The 17,589-nt window shown below is 47.9% G+C and overlaps 1 protein-coding gene across 3 annotated transcripts in view; it reads right to left on the bottom strand.

Moving 5' to 3' along the window:
* The window catches only part of UBAC2 (UBA domain containing 2), a 170,191-nt gene that overhangs the window by 27,340 nt on the left and 125,262 nt on the right, over positions 1–17,589 (bottom strand). For all 3 annotated transcript variants that reach the window (XM_028112056.2, XM_028112057.2, XM_088021885.1), the window contains exon 7: positions 14,221–14,463. In XM_028112056.2, coding sequence (XP_027967857.1) covers positions 14,221–14,463 — 243 coding nt within the window. The remainder of the gene's footprint in view (positions 1–14,220; positions 14,464–17,589) is intronic.

Raw genomic sequence — 17,589 nt, 5'->3', positions numbered from 1 at the left:
TTGTTGGGAGACTGTGGGGCTTGCCATCGAAGCCACATGCTACATCCTCACATAAGAGGATACTTGCCATTCACCACACGGCTTCCAAGTGCTCTGTGGAAGCTGCAGCCTGCAGTGTAAGTAGGCATGTGCTTCCTTCATTTGTTTATCTTCTATGTGCAGCCCACCACACAGGGCCAGGTCAAGTGGGCTCTGACACACACACACAGGAGTGTGTGACACACAGGAGTGACTAACTTCCCACCGCCCCGAAAGAACTCAGCAGGGATGACAAAACAAAGGAGCATGTGAAACCAAACAAGGGGCGATGAAGAGGTGGCCTGTGACTGAGGGCTCAACGAGGCCATCTCAGTAGACTTAGAGCTTAATAATACGTGCTACTCGTGTAGAGGGAAGACCCAGGACCAGAGCTGCTGCTGTCGGGGAAAGCTTCCTGGCAAACTCAGAAAAAAGAAAAACACGCAAACTAGCAATCCATTCACCGCCCCGGATAAAAGGTGGGAGGGTCAATGGCGAGGCACAGAAGAAATGAGCAGTGCAAGTGCCCACAGCTGAGTGCAGCCCCATCGTGAAGTGCTACGGCCCTGCGCCTGTTCCGCATCACCGCGTCTTTCTGGGCTGCCCGGCAGCAAGCAGTCCTAGCAGGTGCTGGGAGAAAATAATAAGCTAGAGGGAGACTCAGTGAGCACTTGAACAAAATCCCAGACTACTTTCACAGCTCTCGGTTTCACTTTTTCTTTGTGGTTTATGCTACTGACCAGTGCTGGGGGCTCAGGTAGTTCATTTCATACCATTCTTCTCGGCAAAACTGAGAGCACTTTCCACGGCAGTAAGATCAGGAGACAAAACACACCGTTTTGCTCAGTTTTGAGAGCCTCTGGCTTGGAATGCTGAAGTTCCCAACAGTTCTGCTGTTTCCTGCCACGTCTCTTCTTCCTTTCTTGCTCTGGTCAGCAGAGCTCCGGAGGCCACAGCCTCGCTCCATTCCAGTCTCAGGATGGGAGTGCCAGGTCCAGGGGTGCCGGTCTACAGCCTGAACTGGGTTGTCAGTGAGGGGAGGGGTATGGAGGGCCCGGACAGTCTACCACCAGGAGGCTCTGTGACAGCCTAGGACACAGCCCAACGGCTGGGCTACGGCGACAAGGAGCACTGTAACGGGACTGGGGTGTGAGCCAATGGACGTGCGTCTGAGTCTCACGTGTTCTATGTGGTGCCATTTCTCTTGGGAGGCCCCAGGCTCCTACCACAGCCAACTCTTACTTCTCCTGAGACATGGGTACAACTTTTTTTTTTTTAAAGATTATATTTATTTATTTGACAGAGAGAGAGACAACGAGAGAGGGAACACAAGCAGGGGGAGTGGGAGAGGGGGAAGCAGGCTTCCCGCCGAGCAGGGAGCCCGGTGCGGCGCTCGATCCCAGGACCCCGGGATCATGACCCGAGCCGAAGGCAGACGCTTAACGACTGAGCCACCCAGGTGTCCCAGACATGGGTACAGTTTTAACAACAGTTAGTTTCTACTTTAGTTGCAAACTCAAAGAGACGGTTCTCCCTTTGCTGCAACAAAGCATGGTCCCTGGTAAATTCCTGCTGGAGAGCCACGGTGGGGTGGGAGAAAAGGACTCTGGAAAAAGAGCAGCAGGATTCAGATTGAGCTTCGCTATCTGCCCTGGTGACAGGCTCCGCTGCCTGCCTTTCGGGGCGCAAGGATGAAGTGCGGTGTTGGGAACACGTACTGAGCCATACAGAGAGCGCTCGTGTCTGTCACTGGTTTGCAAAGGCTGGCTGACCAACCCCTCTCTTCGAATGATGACCTTTTGCTCCAGGGGGAGTCAGGATCAAAGATGTCCCCAGCTTCTTGGGGTGGGGTGGTTTTGGTTCTGACAGAGCATGGGGACACTCAATCTCTTCCGTGAGGAGGAGGTGGTGGGGAGGGGCGGTGTGACGGAGACAACACGCTCCCCCCCAGACCCAGCCTCAGGCTGGGGACATTTGGTGGGGGAAGAGGACATCTATCTCTTGTTCTAAACCTTTTTTCCTTAGTTTTATTTACATGCTTGCGACTACTGATCCCAAGTCATGGTAGGGACGGCACGGGGTAAGGACCTCAGTGCAGCTTCCCTGAAAATGAATAAAAGCATCTTTCAGTATGGAAATGACTGATTTCTGCATTCTATCTTTTGTTTTCCCCCTTCTTGGCCTGTCAAAGTTCTGGTTATTTTTTTCCTCTTTAACTTGAACTCTACACAAAAATTATTAAAAGTCAAAATTAAAATCAGCTCTGGTGCTTGCTACCGTGTTTTGATAGAACAGGTGAAATTCGTCATTAAAAATAAGACTGGGCGCACCTGGTGGCTTAGTCAGTTAAGTGTCTGACTTGATTTTGGCTCAGGTTGTGATCTTGGGGTTGTGAGATCGAGCCCTGCACTGGGCTCCGCACTGGGTGTGGAGCCTGCTTAGGATTTTCTGTCTCCCTCTCCCTCTCTCTAAAAAAAGAAAAAAAAAAAAAGAAAGAGATTGGGTATTACTCAAAATTTCCCCTCTTTTTACATCTCCCCCTGCAGAGAGGCCAACCATTTTCAGGTCTTCAGTGATCACATCTCGCTCCCTTACTTGTCCTTCAACCAGCAGAGAGTGCCTGGATCTTCCCTTCTAATGTTAGGTTAGCATCTGGAAAGTCTGGTGACTCCTGCACTCAACTCTCTCCTTTGTACATCAAACCCAGCCAAGTCTCAAGTACACTGAGTTTTAAGGGGGTATGCCATTTTTTAAATCCTTATTTTAAGGTTCCACTCAGATTAAGCCAACAACCTATTGGATGACATCACTGCCACCGACGCGTCCCTCTTCAATCCACACACCAGGTGAAACGTCCTTCTAAGTCCTTTCACAATGCCATGGCCTCCCTGGAAAATCTTACCGCATCATACCTAAATTATTGTCCTGTCTGAAGATCCTCCAAAACCAGACCCATTCTAAATTATTTCTTCCTCTCCCTTGCATGTTCCTTCCACTCACTGTGTCCCTTCTGACAGTTCTGCTCAAAGTGTGCCTGTCCCTAAAATGCCCTCCCCTGTTCCCTCTGACTGTCCTCACAGTTTGTACAGAACCCGGCTCTTGTTTTGCATCTATAATTGGCTTCTTTCTCGACAATCCAAATCCTTATGGCTCTCTCACTCTCTGAGCGTCTAGAGAACTCAAGTCAAGTTGCTCACTTCAGAGAATATTCACAGAGTCCAGGTTTCCCTATGTGTAAAATGGGAAGCTGGTCTAGATGATCCTTAAACTAGTTATGAGTTGCCTCTTCCTATTCAATATATTAAAGAACATCTTGAACCAAGCAGTTCTTTCTCAAAATGAGCCCTATGGCCACCTGCCAGAGCTGCTGCAGGAGGGATTCCCAGCAGACACTGGTCTAGGGACCTCCATTTTATACTCTCCTGCACTACCCCTCAGTGTTGCTGCACTGATCAAGGACCTCTCTGAGCTCCTTGAGCAACCACCGCTCCTACAACTGCAGACTGGACAGTCCCCCAGTGAGAAAGGCAGATGCAGAGGAGTGCAGTGCTGTGCAGTGGCCATTCTCAGCCCAAAGCCCATGCTCTGAGCCCCAGAGTATGCCCGTTTCTTGCAGTCCCCCACCCCCCACCCCCGGCCCCCCGGGGAATCCAGGCTCAACATGCATAAATCTCTATCACTTTAAAAAGTATGATTTTTTAAAATCTCTGTATCGCTAATCTGTATTACAATCTCACACAAGAGTCATTACTCACTGCTCTGGAAATTCCTGGGCTCCTCCTGCGTTATTTACAAAACCACATCTTTCAACCACAGAATCAGGCTGCAGAGTCTGAGCCTGGAGTGGGTTCCATGAAACTCAAGCCTTCACAAGATGGTCATGAGGATTTTTCCTGAGAAACTCCTGGGTACCCCAATGATCTTTCCTGCACTAGAATCATTTTCTGGTTTTGAAAACCCATAGGGATGGCTTTTGGCGGGGGGTAGGAAAAATTTGTAAAATGATTATGAGGATGATTTTTCTTAAATACTCCTGTTTAACAGTGTGTCTACTTTGGGGTACATCTCTAAATTCATTTGTGGTTTTAAAAAAAGTGAGGGTGCCCGGGTGGCTCCGTCGTTGAGCGACTGTCTTTGGCTCAGGCCGTGGTCCTGGAGCCCCGGGATCGAGTCCCGCGTCGGGCTCCCTGCTCCGCGGGGGGTCTGCTTCGCCCTCGGACCCTCCCCCCTCTCGTGCTCTCTCTCTCTCAAATAAATAAAATCTTTAAAAAAAGTGATTAATAAGAGACAAGTTATGAAAAGGACTAGGATTGCTTGTAACTTCTCTCTCCAAAATACTGAGTACGTCATCATGAGATTGTACCACACTCTTCTTTCTCATGAAGACACCGAGGCAGAATGGAAAATAGAAATGATTTTCTCGAGGTCACTTAATGAGTCAGTCTTGGAGAGGGATTAGAATTTAGATTGATCCTATCTTTCTCTTCTGAATTTTTGTCAAAAAGGTCAGTATGATCAACTAGGAGAGCCCCTAAACCGTAACAGTTTCTGCAAGGAGGTACAGATCGAGATAAACAGCTTAGCTTTAATTTCACTTGAAAATAGAGTTGTTGCACCTAATTTTCATTTAATTTGCAGATTTTTATCAACTAAGCACTGGTAACTTATTCCGCACCTGATACTATACACTTCACACTCATAAAAGAAAGAAAGTCATAAAAGAACTAGCTCTAACTGATTAGAGATCGCTTTGTTGACAAGGCAGCAGAGCAACTTGGCGAGAATCATTTTTAAATCAAATTGCACCAAAAAGTGAAAGAGCAAAGCTAAAAAGGAAAAGTGCTGAGAAGTGTGCCGCATGCCACGTGCCATCTTTAAGGCTGCCTGGGTTCATCCAGGCTGAGAACTTGCCCCTCTGGATTCAAGGTGGACCCTCTGGCTGCACGCGCGCCTGCGTGCGCGCACACGCACGCACACACACACACACACACACACTCACACACACACTCACACAAAGGTACAGGTATATAGTTTGCAGGGCTCCACTCACAATGTACTTCCTGCACAAACTACTTCTTAACCCCCAATGGATAGGCTGGGGGCTTCTCCTAGAGAAGCACTCATGACATTGTACTGTTATCGTCTTGTTCTACTCTCTGCTCAGGGAGAGGAAGGCTCATGCTATGCTGTCTTGTTCATTGTGATGCTCCCCAGATCCTGGCTAGACACTAAATATATTTTGTGGAAAGTGTTAATGGAAATTGTAATGCTGGTGAGGCCAAGAGGTGAGTAAGAAGCTTATCAGAGGCCTAGCCAGGTGAAGGGGCAATGACAGAAACTCATTCGATGGGATAGCACATGCTAGCACAAAGGTCTACTAGGTGGGTCCTGCTTTTAAACACATCAAGGAATAATCATGCATACCGCAACATGGATGAGCGGGCCACAAAGACCAGACAGTGTATGATTCCATTATATGAACAGTCCAGAACAGGCAATCTAGGAAGAACACATTAGTGATTGCCTAAGGCTAGGGGTCTGGGGAGATTGAGGAGTGAGTGCTACTGGGCGCAGTTTATTTTTGGGGTAATAAAAATGCTCTAATATTTAATGTACTGATGGTTGTACACCTTTGTCCATATATTAAAAATCACTGAATTATATACTTTAAAGAGATACATTGTAAGGTATGTGAATTCTAGCTCAATAAAGTTAAAAACTTAAAAAACACACTAAGAACCTGCAAGCACTTTTAACCAACTGAGCCACCTAGGCACCCCTGCGAGCACTTTTAATACACTAAAAATATTTTATTCAATTAAAAATACTTAAAAAAATAAATTAAAAATACTTGATTAATGATGGGAACACTCATGCTTTGCAAGGCAGCTATGACTCACAATAATGTATATGTTAGGTGTTACCTAACAACGGTCACTGGGGAAGATAGAGAAACAATTTTCACAGCCACAAAATGTAACTAAGAGAGGGTGAGAGGATAGAGCCAGCTCAGTTCAACTAACACTCTGTACAAATAACTGAAATGCACCTGTGAATAATGGTGAGCTGCTGTAGGCGGCAACATCTTCTTTCCTTGTGGGTCAAACAGACTGCTTATTACTGAAAACAGAGGTAGACTGTCATCCAGGAAACACTGGGAAGCCCAAAGAAGTGAAGAGGCAATAAAGCAATTAGCACTAACAGACTCCACCGCTTTTGTGACAAAACTCCCACTCGGCTTACACCAAGCACGGTGCACCCACAGTGGGCTTCACCTTAACTCTGCTTCCAAGGGAAATGGAGATTTTTACAGAAGTACCTTCTGGAAAGTTCAATCACTAAGTTTTTGTTGTGGCATTAACAAGAGAAAATGGCAGGACACACAACTAACAGATGATCAGAACCCAGAGAGAATTAAGATTTCTTGGTAAAACTTCACTTTGAAAGCTGCTGGCTACATAATCTTCTAGAGCAGCAAGCTGGCAAAGTTCTTTTTTATCAAAGGTCAGGTAGTGAATGTTTCAGGCTTTGAAGACCAAGAGGCAAAACTGAAGATCCTCTGCAGGTACTTACAGAGCCACTGAAAATGCAAAAACCAGTCTTAGCTTTGGGTTTGGCCCATGGGCCATAGCCTACTGACCCTTGTTCTAAAGGTTACAAGTTTTTAAGAGTAGTAACTACCAGGTTAGCTCCTAAATCAGAACTCTCTCTCAAACAGCCTGAGAGCTGGAAAACAGATGTCCAATGAGATCATAACTAATATTTGATAGATCCTTCTGGCATATAAAGTAATTCTGTATAAATTCTTTTATCCTCATGACAACACTATGAGGTAGATTGTGTACAGATCTCCCTGTCAACCGAGGGTTGATCCCTTAACTGCAAATTCCTTGCTCCTTCATTTACATTCTGCTGCTTTTCTATTGCGAGCACCTGGGTTTCTTCCATCGTGACTGGCAGAGAGGCCCCTGGGAGCAGAGAAGCTGTGGAGACGCATGCGGCAACCCCATTCAAACGTTCCTGACTGTGGGGAACTTCAGTGGCTGCCCTGGAGGTGTGAACGCGCAGACACTCGGCAAGACTTGACCGCGGACATTTGCTATCCTTCCGAGCGGGGGCTCTGCCTCGCCGCCATGAACATCCTGAAACCACGGAGCCCTCATCACCTCCCCACTGGTCTTCCTCCTCCCGAGTCACCTTTTCCACTCACCACGCAGATTACGGCCAAAATAATCCTTCCTAAAAACAAACCTAACCTGCTCTCTTCCTTGTAAGGCTTCACTGACTCATGACTTCTCGCAGAACAAAAGGAAAAACAACTCTTCACGTGGCCGAAGACCCGCTCTGTCCGGGCCTCTGCGCTCTCCCCAGCCTCTTCCTTCGGGAAACCTGTGCTAAGGCAATTACTTGTCGCTCCCATAGCTGTTTCCAGCGCCTCTGCTTTGTCTCCCAAGCTTCCCTGGGCCTGAAACACCTACCTGAATGCTGGCGTCTTCAAGGTTCCCCTCAGCCATGGAGGGGGATTGGGACTCTGGTTCTGCTGCACGCGAAATCCAGCAGGGACCCAGCGCCTGCTACTGACTCGTCTTTCCTCCCCTAGTGGGCTGCAAACCTCCTGAGGGCCAGATCAGTGTCCTTTATTCCCCCAGGGCTACACACTTCAGTAGGACCAAGAGAGACAAAACTGAGCAAAACACACAGCTCTGGCCTTCAAGAGCTCACATACTCCTCGATGAATGAATAAAGCACAAACCCGTGAAAAGTTATGCAATGGCCCCGAGTGGAAAAATGATCCGCAGCTGCAAGTACCCAAATGACTCTGAGCTGTGCTCAGCCATGCAGCCAGCGACTCTGTCGGGGGGAGAGGAGTGGAGCCACGGAGTAACTAACACCCTGCCCCCATGAATGCTCAGAGGAGTGAGAGGACCACAGGGTGGAGGGCGAGGAGAACCAGAAGGCAGGCCTGGGGCCCGACCGCGCGGTAAACTCAGGGATCGTCACTCCTAGTCCTCGAGACAATCGTCCCGAGGCTTTTCAGCAGTCAAGTACCATGGCAGTGTCCAGAAAAGATCACGTCGCTGTGCCCGATGAACTGAAGGACGCTACACACTGACCCTGTCGGTGCTCTGGTCTCACGCTCCAGAGGCAGCCACGTCTACAGAGTCCTCCCACGGCCCACCGTCCTTTCGAGCCATGGAATTTGTCAATGCTGTGGAGCGTCCTAAAAATGTCTGCAGTAGTACAGCATCACGGTTAACTCCAAAGAACGCAGCTGGGTCCTGGAATGAGGCCGGCTGCCCAGAACGGAAGGGGTGCGTGCCCCTCCTCCACCTCCAATCCACGTGGCACTCCCACGGACATGCCTTTCAGAAGTGAACCGGTTCTTGCTGAGTCTAGTGGTCCTTTCCTCCTTACTGTCTCATCTTGGCTTTTAATTTGGGGAAGTGGTACCTGAATCCGAACACCCACTCCCCCATTCTCCCTCAGACATTCTGTTCTCCCTGGCTGCTGAACTTTGTGGGTTTCTCCTTACCTCCCTGGAACCACTTCCTTCCTCCTCTTTGTGCTCTGGAAACGTGAGTCTCAGGGGGTCTTCAATGGTCTGCTTCACACTTGTCCTCTCAGAGAGGTTATTTGTATACTTCCCAGGCCTGACTATTCACCTGTATTCAGCTGGCCTCAGTACCTTAACTCTGTAAATATTTATTGTACACATTTAATCATTAATTCCCCGAACATGTGAGTTCCTATCATGTGCCAAGCATTACTCACATACTGGAGATACAAAGAAAAAAGTCTCCACCGACCCCAAGACACACTACTGGTAGAGACAGGGAAGTAAATTGGAATAAGACGCCTGATCATGGTGAGTGCCATGAAAGAGACCCCAGGGGCTGTAAGAATAGAGAGGGGTTCAGAGCCGACCGGGAGGCTGCAACAGGCTTCCCAGAGGAGGTGATATTTGAAAGGAACACTGAAGAGTGAACAGGAGTTGGGTAAGCAAACCCTGTGTGTGTGTGTGTGTGCTGGGGGTGAGGAACTTTGTTTTAGGCAGAGCACAGGGCAGAAGCGAGGGCAAGGGGTGAGGAACACCAGGGCTCTGATACACTCCAACTAGCTGAGCGGGGTTAGCCAAAGGCTGCGCATGGGGCCGGGTGAGGACACGTGGCTAAAACGCAGGAAGGGTTCTGGGTAATGAGTGTTAACTACCTTGAAAGCCACGAAGGGCTTCTGAAGGAGTTTGGTGGAGTGAAACAGTCAGATTTGTGCCGTCAAAGAGATCACTCTGGGGGATGACTCGTGGCTCCGGGAGGGGAGAGGAAGTTGTAGCAAGACTCCAAGTGCGAGCTAAGTGATGACGAGCTAAGGCAGAGCGATGGAAACGGGGGATGACGGCTTTCTACCTGCAGGTGAAGCCAAGACGTTCTGGCTTGGGTCTTTGGGCAGGTGATGGTGCTTTTCATTCGGGGAGGGAGGGAGGAGGAGAAGCCAATTTAGCAAAGAAATGGAAGACTTCACGTGCCCGTGGAGTGTGCAGGTGGAGATGTCCAGGAGGCGGAGGATGTTTGGGTCTGGAGCCCAGGAGAGAGGGAGTCCGGTCTGTAACCCAGATCTGGCTGCTGGAGCTGACGGCGGGGTGAACGGGAGGGACTGGGGGTCAACTGCTGGCATGACAGAGCCTTGAGAAACAACAGCGAGCGAGCAGAGAGGTGCTCAGTAAGGACAATGCCCTGATTCTGGCCATGGCACTCACACAGCTAGATTTAAAGATCGTCTTCTGTCTCTTCCTACCTTCTCTCTCCTTCCTCCCTTCCACAGTACACACTGCAATAAGACAGATTTTTCTAGAACAGTGTCCTGCCTTTACTACCAGCTAAACCACATTTCACAGCCTCCTATGTCAAAACCCAAATCTGTTGTCAGGTTTATTTTTTTTTTAACATTTTATTTATTTACTTGACAGAGAGACAGCGAGAGAGGGAACACAAGCAGGGGAGTGGGAGAGGGAGAAGCAGGCTTCCTGCGGAGCAGGGAGCCCGATGCGGGGCTCGATCCCAGGACCCAGGGATCATGACCTGAGCCAAAGGCAGACGCTTAATGACTGAGCCACCCAGGCGCCCCTGTTGTCAGGTGTAAACACCCCTCCCTCTACTACAGGTGCAGCGTGATTTCCCGGCTCTCACTCGTACCCGGCCCTGATTCAGCTGGGGCCAGGGGTTTCCTCAAGGTCTTCCTTTCCAGGGCCTCTTTATCACCTCCACGCCTGCACCACTCCTGCTGGTCCTCTGCTTGGGGATAAGCTGCCTCATCTCAGCCCACGCAATCCTGTCTGTCCTCCTAGGCCCTGAAACCACACAGTATCAGACCACACTGACGGCGCTCTTATGCTCTGGGTGCTCAGGCCAATGTTTTGTTGTTCCCGGATGTTATCTAATTCAGGTATATCTGCCCAAGCTCCCTGAAGCTGATAGCAGAATCATTAGGGGAAAGGACATGTTTTTCACTTCTCTGGTGCCCACACAGAGTACCCAGCAGTCTTGCTCAGAAAGTCTCAAGTAACGACTGACCGACTCTGACCCCAGAGCCAAGTGAGGACCACAGGTGGGTGGTGACAAAGAGCACTAAGCGGCTGCCGGGTGGGGAGATGAACCATGACAGCACAAGGCAAAAGAAATATAAAGGAATACACTGAAACAAGACTTGAACATTATATTGGAATGCTTATCTACCAGAAACACCTATGGCAGAAGAGAGAGACAGAATGACTCAGTCAACTGACATCATCCAGCCTCTATCACCAGCCACCCACATGATGGCAGGGATGGAGGCTCTGCATGGGCCGCACTCTCTGGACTAGCTAGTGACAGCAACACAGACCAATGCCGAGCCCTCATACACCACCACCCTTCAAGGAGAAGCAACAGTCAGTGCAAGACAGACTATACTGGGCCCTTTTCACTCTGGAAGGGACAGTGTTATGAACTGAACGCTGCCCACCCCCAAACTCACAGGTTGAAGTTCCTAACCCCCACTGTGACTAGATTTGGAGACAGGGCCTTTCAGGAGGTAATTAAGGTTAAACAAGATCATAAGGGTGGGACCCTAATCCAACAGGACCAGTGTCCTTATAAGAAGAGACACCAAGAGCATGCACAATCTGGGAAAAGGCCATGTTGAGGACAGAGTGAGAAAGCTGTCATCTGAAAGCCAGGGAGAGTCCTCTCCAAAAACCAACCCTGCCAGCACGTTGATCTTGGACTTCTAGCCTCCAGAACAGTAAGAAAAGAATTTTCTGTTGTTCAGTCCACCTAGTCTGATACTCTGTTGTGGCAGCAATTCATCTTCACTGGAATTGACACATATTCTGGTTCTAGGTCTCCTGCTTTTAAACAGCACCACCATCTGTGGGTTTACAGAAGTTTGGTCTACTGACCAGGGTTCCAGCTAACACTGCATCAGATCACGAGGTCACTTATAACAAAGTGCGCACGGGATGCACCGACCCTCTCACATATCACACGACCCGGGAGCTGCCCGCTCGCCAGATCAATGAGACAGCCAGATGCAGGAGCAGGAGAAATGCCAGTTTGGAGTGGATGCCCTCTAAAGGATGGCACTGTGGGTTCCAGCTACAGTACAAACCCTAAATCAACAACCATTTTCTGGGAGTGGTGTCCCCAGCAGGAAGAAGACATGGGTCTTGGAAATTAGAGGTAGGAGGGGAAGTGGCTCTGATTACCCTCTCACCCAGTGACCCTCTTGGGAATCTGGGCTTCCTGTCCCTGAAACTAGATTCCATGGGTTTAGAGAGCTCACCTCCCAGGAGGGTAACACTTCCACTGGGGACAAGATAAGAAGACCATTACATTTTAAGTTATAGCTGTTGCCTAGTCATTTTGGGCTCTTGTGCCAAAAGAGCAGCAGACCAGGAAAGAAATCGTTATCATGGCAGGATCAAGCAGCTGTAATCCTCAGGAAAAGGTGCAGCTAGGGGACAGAAAGGAGGGAGAAACACGTGCGGTACGAGGGCGTCTCCTGGCCCTCCCATGGCCCGGTTTTTATGCTAAATGCACAAGGGCAGCAGACACAGCCTGAGAGAGCATGGTGACCGGGGACTCAGACCTCACAGGGATGAGGCTCTGTGTCACTTCACCAAGTATGTCTTCCAGCCAACAGTGGAATGGGAAGTAGAGGAGGGAGATGATGACCAGTGTGGCCTGGAGACCAGCTTCAGCAGAAGGGGATGAAGTGTGTCCTAACTCTCCTCTTGAAGGTTTCTCCTGGGGAAAGAGAGTCACCGAGTCTTGGAGAAGCTGCTCCAAGAACTTATGTGAACCAAGAAGATGCCAACAGCACAAGGCGTGGATGCTTTGGTCCACTGCCCAGATCTCGGACCTCCCCAGGACTGAAGTGCTCCATCTTCCTGCTGAGGGGGATTGTTGGTAGCTGACAGTTCTCCAGGGACACCGCCTCTGTGGATGGTATGCATCCAAGGACAGCCAGTCGGGACCCCAAGACCTGTAATCTGCAACCAGTGACTGGCTGGTAGAGGTTTCAAGTTTCAGCTCCTTGGCCAAATCTGGTGCAATCTGGAAGGGCTCTCCTCAGCTCCACAGCTCTCTGTCAGGTTGGCTTAGACTGTCTTCATAACGGTTGTTCAAGCCTCCCCGTGTCCTTCACCACCACTCCCCCCCAAAGATGCTGATCCCGACAGTGTTCCCTGAGAAACTTCATGCATGAAAATGTCCCTGGGGACGCCAAGCTGACCAATACAACTTCTCTGGCTTGCTCATGAGCATGAGATCCATAGCTATCTAATGGGGAGTCCCAGGTATTCTGAAGGTACCTCAGTCAATATATTTCCCCCAGGTCTGCTCTTTTGATATTGGTGAAATGGTGCTAGCATCAATCTATCCCATTATCTAAGCCAGAAGCCTCAGAATCACACCCTATTTCTTTCCCTCACAGCTCTGCCCATTCTACCTGGAAAATATTTATATTCACCATGACTTCCATTTTTTGACACTGGTCATTCTGAGTTCTCACACTTTTCATTCTTCCTTCTCTTTCCTTGAAGGATCCAGGCCCTCCTCTTGCTACACACGTACGTTCATCTTGGATGTAATTCTCTTAAAGAACTCACTTAGCACCTAGTCAACCCTACAAAGTTGACTCCATGATCTACACCTCCAGCTCTGACCTCCCAAAGAGAGAAGTCTGTCCTCCACATTTAACCATATCACAGGTATCTTTGTTGTATATTCCAGAGTCATCTCAAGTTCAAATACACCTACAGGGAACAACCTGTGTTTCTCCTTTTCACCTGTAGACTCAGCCCATTAATAAGGGACCCCTTCTTCCACCCCAGATATAAACTCTGGGACCCATATCTCCAAGGGGACACTGGGATGTCACACTTGATTTCACTTTTCCAGACCACCATGAGGCCTGCAGACCTAATTCTCACACCCGGTGAAGGCAGGAGATGGGGAGATGGCACGAGAGAACAGTACCTCGAAGCAAAGAAGGGTAAAGAAGACAGACATAAGAAATGAGCCCAGGGTGCTGGATCACAGAGTGCCAGAGCAAGATCAGGTAGGAGGTTTGGGCTGACATACAGTAACCCTTGAGAGACAAGTGTGCTATTAGAGTGTTTGAATACAGCAGTTTTTTTAGATAAATGTGCAATATTTCCTGATATTGATGACAAGGCTAAGAAAACACAGCCTTTGATTCATTGGTTATTCCACTGTAACTTTTTTATCTTCATATTCTCTCCATTTCAACGAAGGAAAGTTGAGTTTTACATCTGATCTTTGCTCCAGAGCACATGATAATAAGCATTTTAACAGGAAGACACTGTGGCTTTTACAAGATTATAAGGACAGATAAATACCACGTCTTGTTAACTAGGTTGGTGTTTCTCTAAGAAACAATGTTCATCTAATGGAAGCGGAACAAGAATGTCCAGTTTGACCAGTCTTTCAGCAGCAAGTTTTCTTTTTTTATGTAAAAAAAAAAAACCCAAAACCTAAGAAAAGCCACTATCAGAGACCCCTATCCTATGTGGAGACGTCACATTATCCACACTGCAATGCACAGGAGTAAAACGTACTCTCGGCCACACAGACAGCCAGAGAGGTGAAGTGTGCTGAGGCCACTGAGTACTTCTGCATTTCCAGTTACGATTCTGCTGCTTACCTGCGGTCTCTGTTGTCTCACTTGTGCAAACTGAGAGAGCATCAGCTGCCGGTCAAGCAGCTCCATCCTCTGCTGTCTCTGGATGTCTACTGTGGCCCCCATCCCAATCCTGGCTTCGGTGGCAGGTTCTGCAGATGAGAAGATGGGCTCAAGTGTCCAAGAAAAGAACTTTGCCACCCACTTGGGAATGCAGAGCACCTGGTGGAGTCGGAACACTTGGCTGTTGTAGCAGATGCCTGATGCCTGAAAGAGGAAAGTCCAATGGGATTGTTTCCCTGTAACCATGTTCAAGAACATATTAACACAGAAATCAATAACCACAAAATACTTCAGATGGCATTTTCTTTCATTTTAACAGTGCTGCATGATAACTAAAACTCCTGCCCAGCTGCACAGTCATAGGCAGTACAAGTCAACAAAAATTTACTCAGGAAACAAATTTGTTTTTTATAAAGTTAGGAGAGACAGCGAAGTTCTAACCACTTCACACTCAAAGAACTGGCAAAATATTTAAAAAACAATATTTTCTTTAACAAAAACAGCCATACAAGATTTGATTTTATAAAAACACTTTCACGCTGACCTAACTCTGTGGTTATTCTTATTGGCAGATGGCCATCAGAGAGAGATACTGGCAGAAAACAACTTTAATGGCCAATGATGCGATCCAGCCATATAATAAATTTATCAGAAAATAAAGACAGTCTACAATTTACAAAGTGTTCTAATACATTTTTCAAGTACTGATTTTTCTAGTTTTAAAATCCTTGCCAATGGTAATTCACAATTATATTTACAAGCAAGCCTATTTTTCATCTTTAAGGTAATAGACATCTAAAGACTGGTTTTCTAGATTAAAATGAGTATGGCTCTTCCTTTGAAAAAAAATCTTTAATTTTTTTAAAAAAGATTTTATTTATTTATTTGACAGAGACAGAGACAGCGAGAGCAGGAACACAAGCAGGGGGAGTGGGAGAGGGACAAGCAGGCTTCCCGCCGAGCAGGGAGCCCGATGTGGGACTCGATCCCAGGACCCTGGGATCAGGACCTGAGCCGAAGGCAGCTGCTTAACGACTGAGACACCCAGGCGCCCCCAAAAATCTTTAATTTTGTGAATTTGATTCTTAGGATAAGTTATTCGTACCAAATTAGAAAATATTTGACAATGTGCTAATAGGAGAAAAGTACACTGTAAATGTTTTACTAAAATTTAAATCAATTAATTAGGCAAGAATTTGTTGAGCATCCAATACACCCTGAACACTGTTCCAGGCACTTAGAGGACAGGAGAAGACAAGATCAACAAGGCCCTGCTCTTGTAGAGGTAACGGTGGTCAGTATGGAGAATACGGAGTGAGTGAGCAAACACATCAAACCATTCCAGATAAGTTCTGTGAAGGAAACAAAATAAAGTGGCCTGGAGCAGGGACCGTTTGTAGGTCAGGAGTTCAGGGAAGCTTTGGAGGAAGTGACATTTGAGCAAAGCTCTTCAGGATAATGGGGCGCCAGTGATTTGAAGACCTGGAGGAAGAACATCTCAGGCAGTGCAGATAGCAAATGCGACGCAGCAGTGGGCCCGGGAGCATCTAGTAGAGATCTTAGTGGGGTATCTAGTGGGCAGTCAGATATACAGACCGGGGACTCCAGGGAAAACTCAGCAGAGGTCAGCACCTGGGGATCAGGGGCACCGACGGCGGTTAGAGCAATGGTACTAGGTAACAGCAAGGGCACGGCACAAACAACGGAAGGCAGAAGAGAACTTAAGATTCAAGCCAGCAATACCCTGTGCATGGACGGAGTGGGAGAGGCCGGCGAAGATTCAAGCCAGCAATACCCTGTGCATGGACGGAGTGGGAGAGGCCGGCCAAGATTCAAGCCAGCAATACCCTGCCTGTGCATGGACGGAGTGGGAGAGGCCGGCCAAGATTCAAGCCAGCAATACCCTGTGCGTGCACGGAGTGGGAGAGGCTGGTGAAGTCATCTGGCAGCGCTGCCAGGGGACAGGAGGAAAGGGCTTAGCGCCAGTGAAGCCCAGGGAACGGCGTCTCAGGCTGGGAACAGCCACTGTGAAGCATGCAGCTCCATGTTCAACCAGGCCAGGGAGGAAAATGACCCCCGGATCTGGCAGCATGGGGGCCTTTCATGACCTTACAAGAACAGTTTCGGTGCAGTGGTAGGAGTGAAAGACAGACTGGAGCAGAGGGAAGAGTAAATGCACAGGAGTTTCGGTTTCAAATAATTTCTATGCCACTTCTCTCAAAAACGGTACTGAAGAACAAAGAAAATGAAAACAGAAACAAATTCCACATTCAGTGAAACGAGAAAGCGTCTGTAATCCTGAACCACAAAATGGAAAACACGCTGAGTAGTTAGAAATCACTTGGCGCAGGGGAAGAAAGATAAATCCAAGTGCTGGCAAGGTCCCCGAGGACCCAGACAGGCTCAGGGATTAGAGGCGCCAGGGCCTGCGGAAGGCAGGAGTGAGGCAGGGCACTAGTCACCTCCACAGCAAGCAACCCCAATTCCTGCTCACACCCAGCGGAGCCCATACCCACCCTCTCTCCTCCACAGGGAGACGGTAAAGGCTCTGCAGGGCGGGAATCAAAGAGGCTCCTGAAGTGGGCAGAGCCGGCTCACAGGGGAGGCCTGGGGCTCTGCCCCCGAGATTCCACCCAGAGAGAGAAGGTCTCATAGAGTGTAGGGCTCACAGAGCTTCCCGAAGGAGACAAAGGAGGGAGTACGGAGAGAGCGGGACTCTGTTTCAAAAGATAATAGTTAAGAGTTTTCCAGAATTCATAAAGAACATAAATCCCAGACTGAAAATGCAAGAGTCCCAAAAGGGATAACAAAATGAAATTTATATCTAGAGCCATTGTCGTGAAACAAAGGAGTCCTTAAAAGTTACCAGAGATAAAATAGACTGCCTAGAAAGGAAAAACAATTAACTATCTGCAGAACAGCGAACTGTTAAAAAGAAAAATTTTAAAACTATAAAAAAAAGGCACATTCAAAAAACAAACGATCCTAGTAATAAAGGCATCACATCCATGAATGGGAAGATGCAAAACTGTTAATACACTAATTTTCATCAAATTAAAATACAAATTCAATATAATTCAAAATAAAATCTTAATAGCTTTTTTTTTGTTAGAACTTAAATGCCAACTCTAAAATGCATTTGGAATATTTAAAGTTGAAGTTTTAAAAACATAATGTTGGGAGAAAGAAGCGAGACAAAAAATGCATACATTATATGATTTCACTTTTGTAAGTGGATCGATCTGAACGATCTATCTATGTAACTATGTATCTATCTCAAGTGGGAAAACCATGGAGCGAAGCATGAGGGTGACAACCCGTCTGTCCTGG

The sequence above is a fragment of the Eumetopias jubatus genome, unplaced genomic scaffold (genome assembly GCF_037043125.1).
Source record: "Eumetopias jubatus isolate StellerSeaLion01/CBP00866 unplaced genomic scaffold, mEumJub1_p1.0 scaffold_3, whole genome shotgun sequence".
Classification (NCBI taxonomy): Eukaryota; Metazoa; Chordata; class Mammalia; order Carnivora; family Otariidae; genus Eumetopias; species Eumetopias jubatus.
The sequence above is the reverse complement of the archived record's forward strand: the minus strand, read 5'-3'. Positions and strand labels throughout refer to the sequence as shown.